General features: G+C 30.9%; 1 protein-coding gene across 1 annotated transcript; it reads right to left on the bottom strand.

Annotated features, from left to right (window-relative positions):
- Positions 1 to 2,306: 2,306 nt before the first annotated feature.
- LOC130891352 (calmodulin-lysine N-methyltransferase) lies at positions 2,307 to 15,469 on the bottom strand. The gene is made up of 3 exons (XM_057796009.1): positions 15,244 to 15,469; positions 14,934 to 15,107; positions 2,307 to 4,010 (listed from the first exon to the last, which is right to left on the bottom strand). Exons 2-3 carry the CDS (start codon positions 15,063 to 15,065, stop codon positions 3,186 to 3,188), a joined length of 957 nt encoding a protein of 318 aa, XP_057651992.1. The 5' UTR covers positions 15,066 to 15,107; positions 15,244 to 15,469; the 3' UTR covers positions 2,307 to 3,185.
- Between the last annotated feature and the right edge of the window lie 808 nt (positions 15,470 to 16,277).

Below are 16,277 nucleotides of genomic sequence, written 5' to 3'. Positions count from 1 at the left end.
TGGTAGAACAAATGGCCAACGTCCCCATAAAAGACTCCCTAAAACCATGCAAATTGACTATAAAACACATAATCACATATTTCAATCATTAAAGACGTTTATGTTAAAATTTTTCACATATGTTTGAAAACATAAAATGCAATTAATATTATAGGAACGATTACCATCAAAATAATTTGTATTTTTCACTTTTACAACATATGCTAAAATAAAACTATGTATTGCCACTTCTATAGTCAAATCAATACATTTATATTTGTTACATAATTTCGGAATGTATATAAAATTTATAAATACAAAGGTGATGGTTTGTTTGGGTTACTTTCCCTTGTGTTAGTTTTTTCGACGTTTAAAAATTAATAACCTGCGAGTAAAGAACGAAAATTAAACAAAATAGTTCAGCTATCAAAATATTTATATTATAAAACAATCTATAAAACAGTAAATTTAGCAGTTAATTCATATGATTTGAATTACAGTATAAGAGAAAATAAACGGACTAAAAATGTGTACGCGTCCTAATACCACTTATATATTTTTAACACAATTGATCTTTATGTATTGAAGTAGGTTCTGATCTCTAATTTTCAATCTCATTACATTAATTCAAATGACCAAAGTAAATTGATATGTGAAATTCTCGTAACCAGTGCCCAAGAGGTCAATTTGAAAAGACAAATATAACTGCTATAAACAGACAAAAGAAACATATTCCATTTCCTGAATATTTGCTCTGATACATTTGTCACTAGTATAATGAGAAACTATGTGACCTAGCATTTTCCAAGTATTTTTTTTTAATAGTTTTTCATTAATTTGTGTACTTAGATATGACACATGAGAGTTCTAAAAAGTGCTAGTAATGATAATTTTTAGTATAAAAGGTCACAGGAAATGCTACTATAAACGACTGATGACCACTTGTTTTTTTTCTCTCTCCATCTCTTATAAATCAATTTTTTTAAACGTGTTCCTCCAATATAAATAAGATATGAAAATTTTGCGTATGGGGTTTTTGATACGCTAAACTGATCTAAAATACCGGTTTTTGCATTGACGTGAAAAAGGAAAAACTATCAACGGCGAGTATGCGAATAGCGATTAATTTCGATTCTAATAAGTAGGATTGTCAAACAGTAAAGTTTATAATAATTTATCACGACGTTCTATAGACACTTACGAGGATGGTCCCAGAAGTATCTAGACCTTGCTTAGATTGCCTTCGTTTCTACAAAGGCCAGACAAATCGACGTATTTCTGTCAGTGCAAAAGAACACTTGTTATCAGTTACTAATTCTGATAATCCGTCACCTTTACCCAAAATCGTGTCCATACTGGTGTATTCCTTTAATTTTCTAATATACTGCGTTTTATCATCAGTGGAAAGTATGGAAATCCTATTATTTTTGATTGTTTTTAAATTTATACAGTATCTCGCCAAATTAGAAATCGTGCAAGCAGTTCTCGAAATATGAGCGATGATCAAAAAAAAGGTAACCCAAATTGGAGGCACATAGTGCATATAACTGGTGAGGTAGGTAGTGAAAGTGCCGATTCAGACCCTGTAAATGTTGAAACGCTTAAAAAATTGGTCTAGTGTGGTGCATAATTCCATTTTTATGGAAAAATTATGTGTCTGGTTTGCAGATTTACTATCAAATCGTGAAAGTTCATTACGAAGAAGCAACGAGCAAACAATATGTAGCGAAATTATGTAGCTATTTTCAATCAGGCAGACAGAATGACCATAACCGGCCAAGTTATTCAACAAAAGAAATCAACACGGCACGAAACACCCTGAACCATCAACGACAATGAAATTTAAAATAGCACTCTCTAAAAATACCGGTAAAGCTGTAGAAGCTATTTTCTGGGATTCAGGTCTTATCTGGAGTGTGACTAGATCATGTTTAATGAATTTGTCATCCTTCTGCAGTGTTTTTCAATCTTTTTGATTTCGTGACCCATTTACAAGTTGAAAAATTCTGGCGGCCCCCTTGTGTCATAGAAAGACTAAGAAATAATATAATTTTGATATATATATATATATATATATATATATATATATATATATATATATATATATATATATATATATATCCCTATATCCCCCCTAGGGGGGTCGCGACCCACAGATTGAAAAACACTGTCCTACTGTATAATAATGCTAAAACAACGCAGAAACTGTTGAGATGGTTCGGGTCGAAGTTACCCCCATACAGTCCAGACTTGGCACGAAATTCTTATAAATAGACTTGGTGATCATGTTGAGGTTATTATTTAAAAGTGGAGTACACCCTAATTAATTTTCTTTATTTTTAGGTACATTAAAGAGCCATTTGTCTGAAAGCTATATTTTTATCGGTATGTTTTTGGAAAGTATGTACAAAAATGAACAATTAAAAAAAAGCAATTTAATGTCCAAATTTAAAGAATTTTTACAAATTATTAAAAACTTTTTAGGTTAGGTTAGGATTCTCTTTCTTCATACTTTCTTTGTAACGTTGCGTGAATCCCACAATGGTTTAATTAGTGTACAACAATTTGTTTCTTGTTGATGAAAATAATGGTACGATTAATGATATAATATAATAATTTTCATCTATTTTTAACAACCAAAAAAATGTTGAAATTTTGATTTCTAAACTTGGGGCTAATTTTTATCTCAAATGCGTCGATAAAACAAACAAAACGAAGAAAAATTATTGAAAATTTTTTGAACAGATGGGCAGAACCTCAAAATTTAGCTTAATAAAGATTTCTTGATTCGATTTGTAACCTATCCTAAATTTAATTTGAGTTCACTTTGTGTTAACTAAAGCTACAATTTTATGTGAAAAGTACCACAGAATTAATAAAATAGTAAGTACACTATAGTTGAAATGCTACTGGATAGTTTTCTTATTCAGTATTGTCACATTATAAAAATTAGAGGAAAAGAGTTTTTTTATGGCGATTAATTTAATTTTTATGTAAATATATTGACAATTTAATAAATAAACAAATAGATTTCTAACAAATACTAACATTCAGAGGAAATTGGTATTAATTATCACAGATAAGGTAAATATCAGACTAGATATATATAAGGAATATGGTCGTCTATATAATAATAATAATGATAATAATAATAATAAATTACCGTTATTGGTATAAATATATAATATGCCAAATACTAAGGACACTTATTCTTTGGTCACTTCTATGAGTATAGGGTAATGAATATTATCATCAAAATCACAATTATCCAGAAGTGCTAATCGTTTGTCCCAAACAACATCGCTATATCTTAAAATCATTTTACAAGTGAAGCCTTTCTCTTCAGATTGTTTGATGAACATATTTAAGGTAGTACCTCTTTGTGGAGCCATTATATACGCAGTACCGTTATTGGCCAGACAGCACCACAGACAATTGATTAAATCAGTTCTCGCATCGTCAAAAAATAGACAATCAGCACAAAGAACAACGTCATACTGATCCTTTATAACGGAGGAAGACCATTCGAGAATCGCACAGCTGACTTCACTTCCAAACTCATTGCATTTGAGTGTAATTTGAACATTCTCTACGGATACTTTATTTCCATCGGACACTAGAACACTTTTAGCACGACCATATTTGGCAGCGAACAGTCCCGCTAAGCAAGACATACCCCCACCCAACTCTATCACATTTTTGTCTCTAAATATTTCTAAATTTGAGCAAACAAAGTAGCTTAATGTTTCTTCAGATGGCCATATACAAATGTTACCAGTGTTGTTAAATCCCATTAAATCTTCAGCGGAAAAAGTGCGGTTTCTATGAGCTATATCTAAAAAATAGTCGCTACCATTTATACATATAGAATATTTATACCATGTATATTTTTTTAATTGGTCAATGTTTTGGTTTTCTTTAATTACTAGAGGCAATGAGGTAAGCTCCTGTGTTTTCAATAGCATGAAGGAGGAAATTCGACGTACGGAACATTCATCAGTTGGACTGGAAGGCTGACTTTCTGTGGGGCTCTAAATTAAAAAAAAACTATTTTGAAGTCAAAAATTGAGGTTCTATTCATTATCTGTTTCCTAATGTGACAGAGTAATAAACTAACATTCCGAAGCCATTAGTTGAATATGAAATGAATGTCATAAGCTAGTTAATGAAATGTTTAAATATGTATAAGCAATAGTTACAGAAACTCGTATTGAATGAAATTTAGTGTGATCCTAATTTAGGACTAAATCAGGTGTGTGGATGGTATATTCAATAGGTTTCACCATCACTCTCTCGCAATTGGAAACAGAGTGTATATGTAAGTTTATAGATCAATTCAAATGTTGAGAAATGCTGGTAATTGAAAATGAATATCTCAAAATATAAGCATCAAGTACCCTTTTCGGAAATTTCAATTTCTATACATTCTTTATTATTGCAAAATTATAGAATATTCATCTTGAACGAGATATTCGATTATATATTAACGGCCATTCGCCTCGCGGATTATTGATTCTTTGTGCATATCAACTTGCTACAAATAAATGTTTATCAATCACTAATATAAAGGATGTACATTCAATATCAGTGGAGATCAACGTTGCTCAGTGAAAACCGTTACCAACTTTATACAGTCAGCAATTATTCTAGAAATAACTGAACAATTTGAAAATACAAAAAATACATTTTCCGTTCAATTCAATAATGAAAATTTACTCTTATTGGAAAACGATTAATATTTTAGACCAAGATCAAAAATAATAAGCTAAATGAGATGATATCACATTAAAAGTATATATTTGGAAGAAAATATATGAAAATATATAAGAATAATAAGGGAGACCAAAAAATAACAGAGCCCATGTTACTGAAAGACAAAATGCTAAAAAAAAAGAAAATCGACTACCCAACATTAGATACTTTGAATAAATTTCATAAATTTATTAGCAGGTATGTCAGAAAAATCAAATTTAATTTATGAATATTCATGTGTTACAATATTTCGGAGATTCCTTCACGATTGAAAAATTCTATCACGGAGTGAACAATTGAACTATGAAAATAAGGAATGGAATGAGAACGAGAGAATTGGTAACATCACATGCATTTTGATGTTAAGTTACAAGGCATATCCAGAAAGTGAGTTTCTCCATGTTTTCCCCTTTAAACAAATTAATAACAAATCCATGATGTATCAACTATATAGCAGAGGACACATGGAAGATCTTATTCCTTCTACCGCCACGTAAAATTCTGAAATGCACAAAACATTACGTCAAAGACCGCGGCTTTTGCGACGAGCCATTTAGAACAAGAGGCGTGGAATGCTGTAAGTCTCCAAAACTTACCTCGTCTAAATATGGCATGTTTCACAGCCGCTATTTTGATGGAATTTGACTGGGAGTTGTTTGATTATGCACCCTACAGCCCTGATCTTGATCCCAGCGATTGTTATGTTTTATATTCACATTATTCTCAATCTTGTATACTTCTAGACACTGACCTAAGCTAACTTTCTACTTAACAACACTAATGTATTGTCTATGGGGTTTTCGGAAACTATGATGGAGATAACCAGATCTTAATGTTCACTGTCGTTAGAAAACTGAATAAGGTAATCGGATCATAGCCATGTTAGGATCCTTTCTACTTCAGTATATCAAAGGTAAATGTAATCAACTGACGGGTTATTTCTGTTTTTTTTTTGATTCCATAAAATAATTAATAACCCGTATGTGGTTAGTTTGCTTAATTCTTATGAACAGCGTAATTGACAGGTTACTGAAACTTACAATTTCGTGGCTTTTCTTCATGAAAATGGTTTATTAACATAAAAATTGGTTGTAAAATACGCATGTGTTGCAAAATCGCTGATAACTGCACAATTAAATAACATCAAATCTATTACACAACTGAATTAAACACAGAAAAATGAAGCTGAAGATTAACGCACCAAACTTATAAAAATTAAAATATATATAAAATATAAAAATTAAAAAGTTTGTTTTTATTGAGTTTCAAATTTGAAATCACGTTTAAACACTAAAAATCGAGCTAAATGATGGTATCTAAGCACTAATTTTGTTAAACGGCAAGTGCAGCGTTCATCTAACTCTTCAATGCCAAAAAATATATCTGACACCTTATGACAAGACAATTAAGAGTTAGATAATTTTAAGACTGAAAGAAACAAAATTTTGTTCAAATATCAAAAAACTTGTTACTAAAAATTGACTTGAAACAATACAAACCAAACGACTAGCGGTTATTCACTGACAGCTCAAAACTTGCCTAAAACGTATTCTATTACATAATGGAAATAAATACGCTGAGGTACCTATATATATATGGTGGCTAAACACCCCAGATGGGGTAACGCCACTCTTACGAGCTTTCTAGATCTTTTTTTTTCTTTTTTCTTTGTTTCGGGGTAGATCAGTCCCCATTCTCTTCTGTTTATATCTTGTGGCACATATCCTGCCAGGCTCGTATATCTTTCGTTTTTTCTTGCCAGTTCCACATCCCAATTCTCTTAAGGTCGTCTTTTACCTCTTGCCACCATGTAGACCTTGGTCTTCCTCTTCTTCTAGCACTTCCAGGGGTCCAATCTAATATTGAGTACACTACTGTTTCCTCTCCTGCTCTCCATACATGTCCCAGCCATCTTGCTCTTTGCTGTTTAATTTTTCTTACTATGTCCTCTTTAATTTCTTGTGCTATTTCATGGTTCATTCTTCTTCGGTACTCATTTTCTGTTAGTTTTACTGGTCCTAATATTGTTCTTAATATTTTTCTCCCAACAATTCTTAAATGATTTCACCACCAAGTGAGGAAAGCGACAACTCTTGTTTAAAAGTCAGTTTTATGCGAAACCATATGGGGTTCAAAAATGTCATTGTTTTTCCCATTATAGAGGACATTGACAACAATGTTTCGGCAGATCGCATAAAACTTGCGAGTCCAGAGGAAAATACACTTATAAATATACAGTGCTTTTCAGATAAAAGTATCCACCTTTAATAACTTTTGTAATACTGGTATTTAGAAAAAATCCAAAAACACGTCAATTTATGTTGGAAGGGGCAAGCATTATGGCTTATTTAAACTTACTGGAAAAGCCACCCCCTCACCCCTAGCAGCATCCCCTTTATTTTTTTAAATTACTTTTCATATTTTTTATGTAAAATTTGGATACTCCTCTTTGAGCTGATTTCAAAAATGTATAATACTTGTAGGTTAAAGTCTTCTTCTTGCTTTTTTGTCATAGTCATAGTTTCTGCAGCATACATCATGACCGGTCTAATAACTGTTTTATATATTCTCATTTTTGTACTTTTTCCTAGTATTTTGTTTTGCAGTAGTTTTTTGTTAGCGTAATATGCCCTGTTAGCTACTGTTATTTTTTCTTTGACTTCTGCCTCTTTATTTCCGTCACCACTTAAGGTTGTTCCTAAGTAGTGGTACCTATTGCCCAACGAAAAATATTGTAACATTTCGCTACTCTTTTATGCCTTTGGAACAGTAGAGCTAAATAAGTGCATTGGGTACGAAGAAACCGGCCTTTGAAAGAAAATATGGAGCCTAGAAAGAAACATATGGTCCAGAATTCATTAGTAGCTTGTGACGAAATTATCCTTCCACCATTACATATACAACTGGGCTACATGAAACAGTTTGTTAAATCACTGGATAAAAACGGGAACTGCTTCTCTTCCCAAAAATGTCCTCAGCTCGCCATGGAAAAGATTGAAGCCAGAATTTTTGGTGGCCCCCCAACTTATGAAAGATACTGAATTTAGAAACTCTAGAACTAGAGGCTTTGGCAGTTTTTTGTCTCTGTGAAGCAGAATTTTATCGGAAATGAACAATCTTAAAATTATATTGAACTTTAAGAAAACCTTTTGCTACAATTAAAAAATATTGAGTGCAATATGAACATATAACTCCACTTCCTCTATAGTCACCTAGACAGGTTTCCGGAAAATTTAGGAGATATGAGCGAAGAGCGTAAACATCAGGACTTACGCGTCATGGAAGAATGCTACCAGGGTTTCGGGGATTCGAATAAATGATGTCTGAGTATTGTTGGTCTTTGATACGTTATTTTCCAAAGTTTATACATAGGAGAAGAGTATTAAAACAGAGATTTTTTCGTAAAGGTTTTCTAAGTAAATACATGTTTTTTTCGGTTATATACCTACATAATTGAAATTCAGAAACAAGATAAAAATCTTGTAATTATATTTTTCAAAATAGAAAATCATATGTAGTCAGCACCAGGTAAAGATTTCTTAGGTAACAGATGTACTGTAAACTAGTGTTATTCACTATTATTGTAAAAGATTCGATGTATTGAATATAAACCTGGAGAGTGTTAAAATCAAATGAATTTATTATAAAACACATTATTGTCGAATTTACTGAAGTTTATGATGGTAATAAATAATTCATGCGTGTTCATATCTGGAGTATCCGCTTAGCATGCTAATATCTGGATTTATATTTAAAGCAATTAAATCTCTTGGGATCCACTTATATCACTGATTTATTGTTCTTGGATTATATCCTGTGTTAAATATTAATTAGAATAGAACTATTTAAAGCATATTTGATTGAGTGCCAACATTTCTCAAATAAATTACAGAAGCATAAAAAATTATATAGCTTGTCTACTTTAGTTGGAATCGTAACTTTTTTATTATTAATGTTAGGAGTAAAAGTTATTGTTTGACAATGAACCTCAAAACGTTTTGGTTATTGCACGTTGGTTAGTATTAAAATAGATTCCAACTTGCTGCGTTATTAACTAAACGAATAAAATGAATGGAAATGTTTATACGAGGGCGGATCCCTTTGTCCCGAAACTGACCCTGAGCAATAAAAAATTGGCAAACATATTTTTCTTCTACAATATAGTCTTCATTATGATTAAAACTTTTTTACGACGATGTGCTTTTTAAGCTTTGAAACAAAGAGATTGGTCCTCCTATAATACTAATAATGGAAATTAGTGCTTACCTGAATGAACCATTTAATTCTGATCAACTTTTTCATATATTAATTATCGGTATTTTGCAAAATGAGGTATTTTAATTAATAATATAAACTTTTTCACGTATGTGTTTCCAACTAAAGTAGAGATATGAATATTATTTTCACCACTGCTAAACTCGCAGAAACAATTTGACAAACGCAATTCAAACTTCTTACATTATTTAATTTTCATTTTTTTTTAATATTACACCATAAATCACCATGATGTGAGCGTTACTTGTGATTTAGAAGAAAAAAGTCTTATTTCTATAATTCTTCTAAACATACCCTGTCTCAATGAAGTTGGCCTAACTCCCCAAAACATTATATTTGTGAAGTTATTCCATATAAAATTGTAATTTTATTAATTATGTAATAATTTCAGTTCAGTTTTACAACAAATAACAAAACTGTAGAGGCTATTTTTGAAGAGTTTTCATGCTGAAATGGTCTTTAAAAAATTTAGTATGTAGCAAAATAGATGTAGGTGATAACTTCAGTTGAACGGTTTGTTTATCAGCTCTGTCATCAGAAATAGGTGACAGTTGTCAATTAATTTTCGTTAATAGGTAAATCATAGCTTTCATAGTAAAACTTCGCTGAGACTGGGTTCGTATATGTATATCGCATGCAAGATTCATGTTTCAGTCCTTTATTTTTATGTTTATTTTTTTTATTAATCTTAAATAAACTCAAGGAAAATGAATAATTGTAATATTTATGTATGAATGAAAGCTTTTATTGCCTAAATTTATGTGGGTTTAATAACTGCCGCCTTGATGAAACAACTAACTAATTTGGCAATATATCCTACTGGATACAAATTCCATATCATGTCAATCTGTTTAACTAGACTTTGAAAAAATCTATAAGCTGATTCGTTACCAAATTATGGGTTGGGAATATAAATTACAACAGCTACATAGTCTAAATATAGGATTTAAGCTGAAGAAGATTCTCAGCATACCAGTGGACCAGTATTTAAATTTAATCTTTTCCATTTCAATCTACGAAACACTGACGATGAACCGATCTATAACTAACATTTTAAAATGATACAAAGGTATGCTAATATTTTAATATTGGTGTCATAATCTACAAACTATAGAAATTTCAATTCAATTGTGAAATAGGAGCAGTTTTTTCCTAAAATGTAGGCATTAGAATATTAGATTTTCGTATGCAGCTATAATACAAGCCTCGTTCCTTCCTCGCATTTAACTTCAGCAGATGACTTTCTTCTTAAATGCAGATCAGCATGATAAAACTCGTAAATATTTGCTATCAGTGTTGGAATTGATCTTCATGGACTCATACAAGTTATCTAAGAGAGGTGAACCTATTCCTTTCATTCAAAATACGAAAAATAAAAAAAAACTAGTCCTCTCACATTCTTAAAACTTTTTCTAGAATAACTGTGCGGCTTCCATTATTTTCATCTAATAATTTAAAGGAAATTTTATCAAAGTAATTTTAAAATATACAATCAAAGATACCTACGCCCTATTTGTAATAGTACAAATACAACTTATAATTAATATTAATTTGTGACCGACCTCCATCAAAAGACCTCAAAAATTAATAGCTTTAGAAAGACTCCACTGGTTCAATGTCTTTTAAAAATAGTTCAACATAAATTCTCATTTCAATATATTTTTTGTCAAATTCACGAAAAGCAATATTAGTTGACTTCAGACGAACAATAAACAAACTTAAAAATAGATTTCATTAGTAGTTCACTCTAATATAATAAATCACAACAATTTTGGACTAGAACAAACAAGTTTTCAAGGTACACAAAAAATTAAAGGAGCTGAAATATTTATGAAGAGTTTTGATTAAAATTTCACACATTTTTTCAACGTAGATATAGCATACGCCAACTAAGAAGAAATTCACAGAGCCTGAAATATTTCGTGCTCCGTCCATATTTAATATTGTTAACACCAATATGCCGAAGTATTTACAATATGAGTGGAAAAAGCGAGAGGTTATTAGAGAACTCCACGTGTTTAATTATTTCAAAGATAATAAGGGTGACTGGACACTTCATTAACAAAGTTTTTATTGAAAAAAGTTGAATAAGGGCTTCAAGAATAAAATGTTTAAGATAAATCAAATATATTAGGGTACGAAATAGACTTATCTGTAAGTCTAACAAATCTAGACATTTGTTCAATTTCAAAAGGACAGTGATTGATCAAATTTATTTCTAATGATTGTTTGATATTCAAGTCAGGTACTAAAACAAGAGATTAGTTTATTCTAAAATGAGGTCAGTGAATTACAGCAAATGAATACGAGAAAAATTTATACCAAGTCCAACTGCTAACACCGTAATCGTTTGTGACAATGGATCTTATCATTCAGTGAAGATTATAATCCACCACCTAAAAACGATTTATAAAAAGATAGAATGATTGAATGGCTAATAGAGAAAAGATTTATTTCAATTCAACAACTTAAAACCTATCACTTCGTGATTCTACAGAAGTCTTTCTAAAAAAATGTTTGTATAATTCTCAAAAACTAGAACTGATATAAATAAAAATAGAACAAAATCATGTAATTGAAAAAAAATTATAGGTACTATGTTTCCTGGTGTAAGAGAGTGATAGAATTGAATTTGGCAATAACATGTTGTATTGCAAATATAGTTTTTAGTTATTAAAATCCTAAATTATGTTAACTAACTATACTATAATAAAAAACTCTGTTTATTGTTACTGATTTATACCTCGTTAAAAAGCTTATACGGTTTTCTATTTTTCAACATAGTCTTCATTTCTTTGACACACTTTTGAAGACGGTACTTCAGCTTTGTATTCCTAAGTCGAACTCCTGTGTTTGATGAACGAAGTGGGATCCATCATTGTCATGAAGAGGTAGTACTTTTTCCGTCAGTCGTTCTCTCAGGCGATTATGGATTGCTCGGCAGAGTTTGGGCAATGTTTCAAAATATATATGTGAATGTATTTTGTCAGATTACATGACATCGAAGAGGATATTCCCTTCCTATCCCATAACACAATCGCCATAACCTTCCCTATCGACTACGTTTGATTGAATTTCTTTAGTATCGTATCGGTGAATCAAAGTGACGCCACTGACTAGATTGTTGTTTTGTTTAGGGGGTTTAAAGGAACACGTTTCATCACCAACTTCTCCTTGTTATTTACTCCTCACATTTTTAACTAAACTTGCAAACACAGCCAACACGTTAATCCTATTGTCCATCAGTCGCATCCCGGGGACCCACCAAGCACTCAAGATAACCCAACGTTTTTGTTAAAGTTCTTTCAATTGTCCCATGAAATGCTTTAGGAATGCTTTTAACAAATCCACGGATAGCAACCCTCCGGTCTTTGAACAGATCACTGTTGATATTCTGGACAATCGCATCCAAAACCGGTAGTTTTCCACTCCTTTCTTCATCGTGAACTTCTGTGCAACTCTTAGGAAAAGCTCTGCACCATTTGCGGGTATGCACTCTTTACCATAACCTTCTGTCAATTGCCGATGAATCTCCACGGGCGGTAACTTCCTTGTATCAAGATTACTGCTCGAACCTTACACATGGCGGGAGCAGCGATCAACATTTCCATCTCTGACGGCGAGCGAACACTGTAGTGGGCTCGAGAGTGGGAGAACCACTTCGCAAGGGACCGTTGTCGGATTTAGCCTTGCACCTTCTTTCGACACTGTAGCTTATTGGAAACCTTACTTTTGGAACAACCCTCGTTATACAGAGAAACCTAGTTTGTTATTGGATATTTAAGTGTACTGTTAGATTCCAAATCATTTTTCCTATATTCCCTTTGTTCATTTCTATCTTAGTTTTGCATAATCCTATACGAAGAAGACTACTATTTACGTTACAAAGCAGAGTACAAAAATTAGACCTAATAAATTATATTATAAATATATAAAATCTTGAAAATATATATTTTCGATCAATCGGTCTGACGGATAAAGGTCATATGACAAATTATATTTTTTTTCGTGAGGTACCATCTCTCAAACTAAAACCGTTAAATTTTGATTTGAATCTTTCCTAAAATTTGTTTTTTGAAGTTTTCAACATCTGAAATTTTTTAATCCATGAAAAAAGACTGGGCAACTAGTATGGTTACTTTTTTCAAAGCAAATCAAAAATCAAAGTGGAAGGATCGGCGAAGAAAACTAGAATGAGAAAAACTAGCATAAGAAAACCAAGTTCTCAAAAAAAAATAGATACTAAGAAGAATAATTATATATTATCAAGAATGTGAAACCAAAAAATGATGTAAATAAAAAGAGACAGGAATAGACGTTGGAGAAAATCATGAGGATGATGGAGAAACCAAATAGAAGGTATAAGGGGTAGTAATGAAAATAAAATCGAGGAAACTCGTTTTCTTCCTCGGTGCTAATTTTTGATACTAAAATGTTTTTATTAATATTATCTAGAGTTCTACTTATCGAAGTTTTCTTTAAAATGCAATCTCAAGTTTAAAAGTAAAAATGAATATTAAAACTAGTATATTATTTGTTTTATAAACGGTATCGCCTGAATAATAATAAAAACATCATGTTGCTAGTACAAAATACATTTTCAAACTCTATTTAAAAATTTTAAAGAAGCATTATAGCAGGATAGACAAGAAAAATACGATATTTTCGATGGAATGCAAATAAAAATCAGTTTAAAATAGAGACGCGATTTATTAACTATACTATAATAAGGAAACGAATAAATTTATAACCATCGATGAATCCAAAAATAAAAATTGTTGACATTTAATAGCGGATATATATGAAAACCAAGCATCTTGAGTAAAAAGATATTTTATTGAGCTGTTCAGTAATTGATATAAACTAAAGTAGTCGTATAGTCATAATCACAATGGATAAGTCTACTATTGACATTTTTTGATGTTCCATTTCCATTTGCAACCTTTAAAGTTAGTTGTAGTAAGTTGGGCGCGGAAATGTCAACTTTAATATTTTTTCTAGGGTTGAAAAATGTAAAAATGAAATAGTGTGTTACTTATACTTCACGAATGTCTGATGCAAAAGGAAGTTGTAAGTAGTGGCGGTAGGCGGTGGTAGAAGTGTTCAAAAGTTGTCTGGAAAATGATTATTTGACTAGTTTTTTTAACACAGATTAGGTTAGGTTTGGTTGGGATATGATATTTTGCGCAAATTCTTCGATATCATGAACCGAGTTATTGAACCATACAGTTCTTTCAATATCTATTGAAATAGTCTAAAATTGAAAAAAAAAATTCCCCAAAATCAAACGAACCAAACCGCAAAAAATTCTCGATACAATCTTCCCTTCATTTTCTACTTGCAGGTAGCAAAATCACCCGTCAATATCCTCGATTAATTATGAATAAAACTACTTTCGATAATCAACTAAACACAAAATCTCCCTCCGAAATATAAATCTATAAAACTAGTTTTCTATTATCTTACAAAATTTAATTCTAACAAAATCGATAAACACGTTTCTAGCAAAAATAATTCGAAAAAGCAGACATTTATAGAATGAGCTTCAAAGATATGATAAAAGTGTTTTCTCATTGTTTGAATAGTAAAAAATAGATTATTTGAAATGCCGATTTTTCAAAATTAATGTTAATATGGAAAAAGTTTGGATTGCGAAAATATATTTTTAACAAATCGAATATCATCTGCCTACTGAATAAAAACTTGAATAAGTTAATATAATTTATATTTGAAATTATTAATATATTCATTTAGTGTTACAAAAAAAAATTAATGGTGATATTTTTTTGTTCAAGTTGTGCGCGAAATATATAGAGCAAAATATAAATAAAGCAAGCAAATATCAACGAATACAAATAAAGCACATGCAAAGGGGCTATTAAATAATAAAGCAAAATTGTATATTTCTATGTTTTAAAACGATGTACCTTAAGGGCTTTAGCCAAAATAGCCCAACGACGTCGAGCCACCACTCTTTTTTCGTTAGGAAATCGTAAAACTTCATGGAAATCAATACTACATTTAGAAGTTATTCCAAATATGTCTTTACTTTGGTCCATAGAAGAAGCATGTTAATAATGAAACTTGAGAATTATACTTGGCTGTAAGGTAGTTTAAATAAAATCAATAAATAATGTCAAAATTTAATCCTTTTTGTTTTTATCAATAAAAACAATGTATATCAAGTAATTAAAAAGCGAAATAAGACAAACTTCCATTCATAAAACACACACTTACCTATCACTCCCGCTGATTTTTCGATACTGGCAAGTTGCGTTAAAAATTATTTAAATTTAACGACAAAGTATAAAAATTTGGACGAATTACAAAACATGACCTTTTCGTTGACATTGACAATTAATTACGTCAACGTAATTACGTCATAATACTACGAATATTAAAAAAGCTAACACTTCTTCATATGAGCGAATAATACCAGAAGTTTTGAAAGGGTCGCCTCATACTTAATTTACATTTATCAATGTGCACTTTATGTAAATATTTTTGTTTGTAAATCAAAAGTTAGTTTACAAAATATAATGATATAGTATAGCTCCAATGGAACTTCTTGTGTACGAATTCGTGAACAGAAAATAGATAGTTTATTGCATACTTATTCTTTGGGAGTGCTAATAAATATGTACTATTTCTCTGAAAAATATTCCATAGTTTTCGTTTGTACTACTGATCCATAATTCTAAAAAATAATGTTTTAAGCTTTTGCAATATACCTCTTTGTTGTTGAAACGTTAGTAAGTGCACGTTTCTAATGGCAACCTCTTATTTTAAAAAAAAACTTCAGTCACTCGCAGTAAAATGGAGAGAAAGTAATACTTATACTGATGAGGGACAATTACACCGAAACCAGTCTACAAGTGATGAATTCTCCATTTGATTTCAAGCGAAAAGCGATTGTGTGGATCCACAATAAGTACGATCTCTATACGAATTATGAGAAAACGTAATGTATGTCGTGGTACGTACCTTGTTTGCTTTTTTTACAGATAATGGTAAGAATATTATTTTGAATCTAGAACATTTATGAGATATAATGAAATGAGAATTCCACACTAAACAAGAATTAGTTGCTATTACAAACTGAGTGCTATTAGAGGAAATAAACAAAACTAAATATGAAGATCTCACATGTGTATTACAGTTTGAATGATTTACCTTTTTTAAGAATTAAACATAATGGAATTAGATTGAACTTTTCATATTTTCTACTAAATGTTTCACAAAATGATAGATTTGGAAAAAATGGAGTGTTT

Source organism: Diorhabda carinulata, chromosome 1 (assembly GCF_026250575.1).
Source record: "Diorhabda carinulata isolate Delta chromosome 1, icDioCari1.1, whole genome shotgun sequence".
Taxonomy (NCBI): Eukaryota; Metazoa; Arthropoda; class Insecta; order Coleoptera; family Chrysomelidae; genus Diorhabda; species Diorhabda carinulata.
Note: the sequence above shows the minus strand (reverse complement) of the source record. Positions and strands in the feature narration are given on the sequence as shown.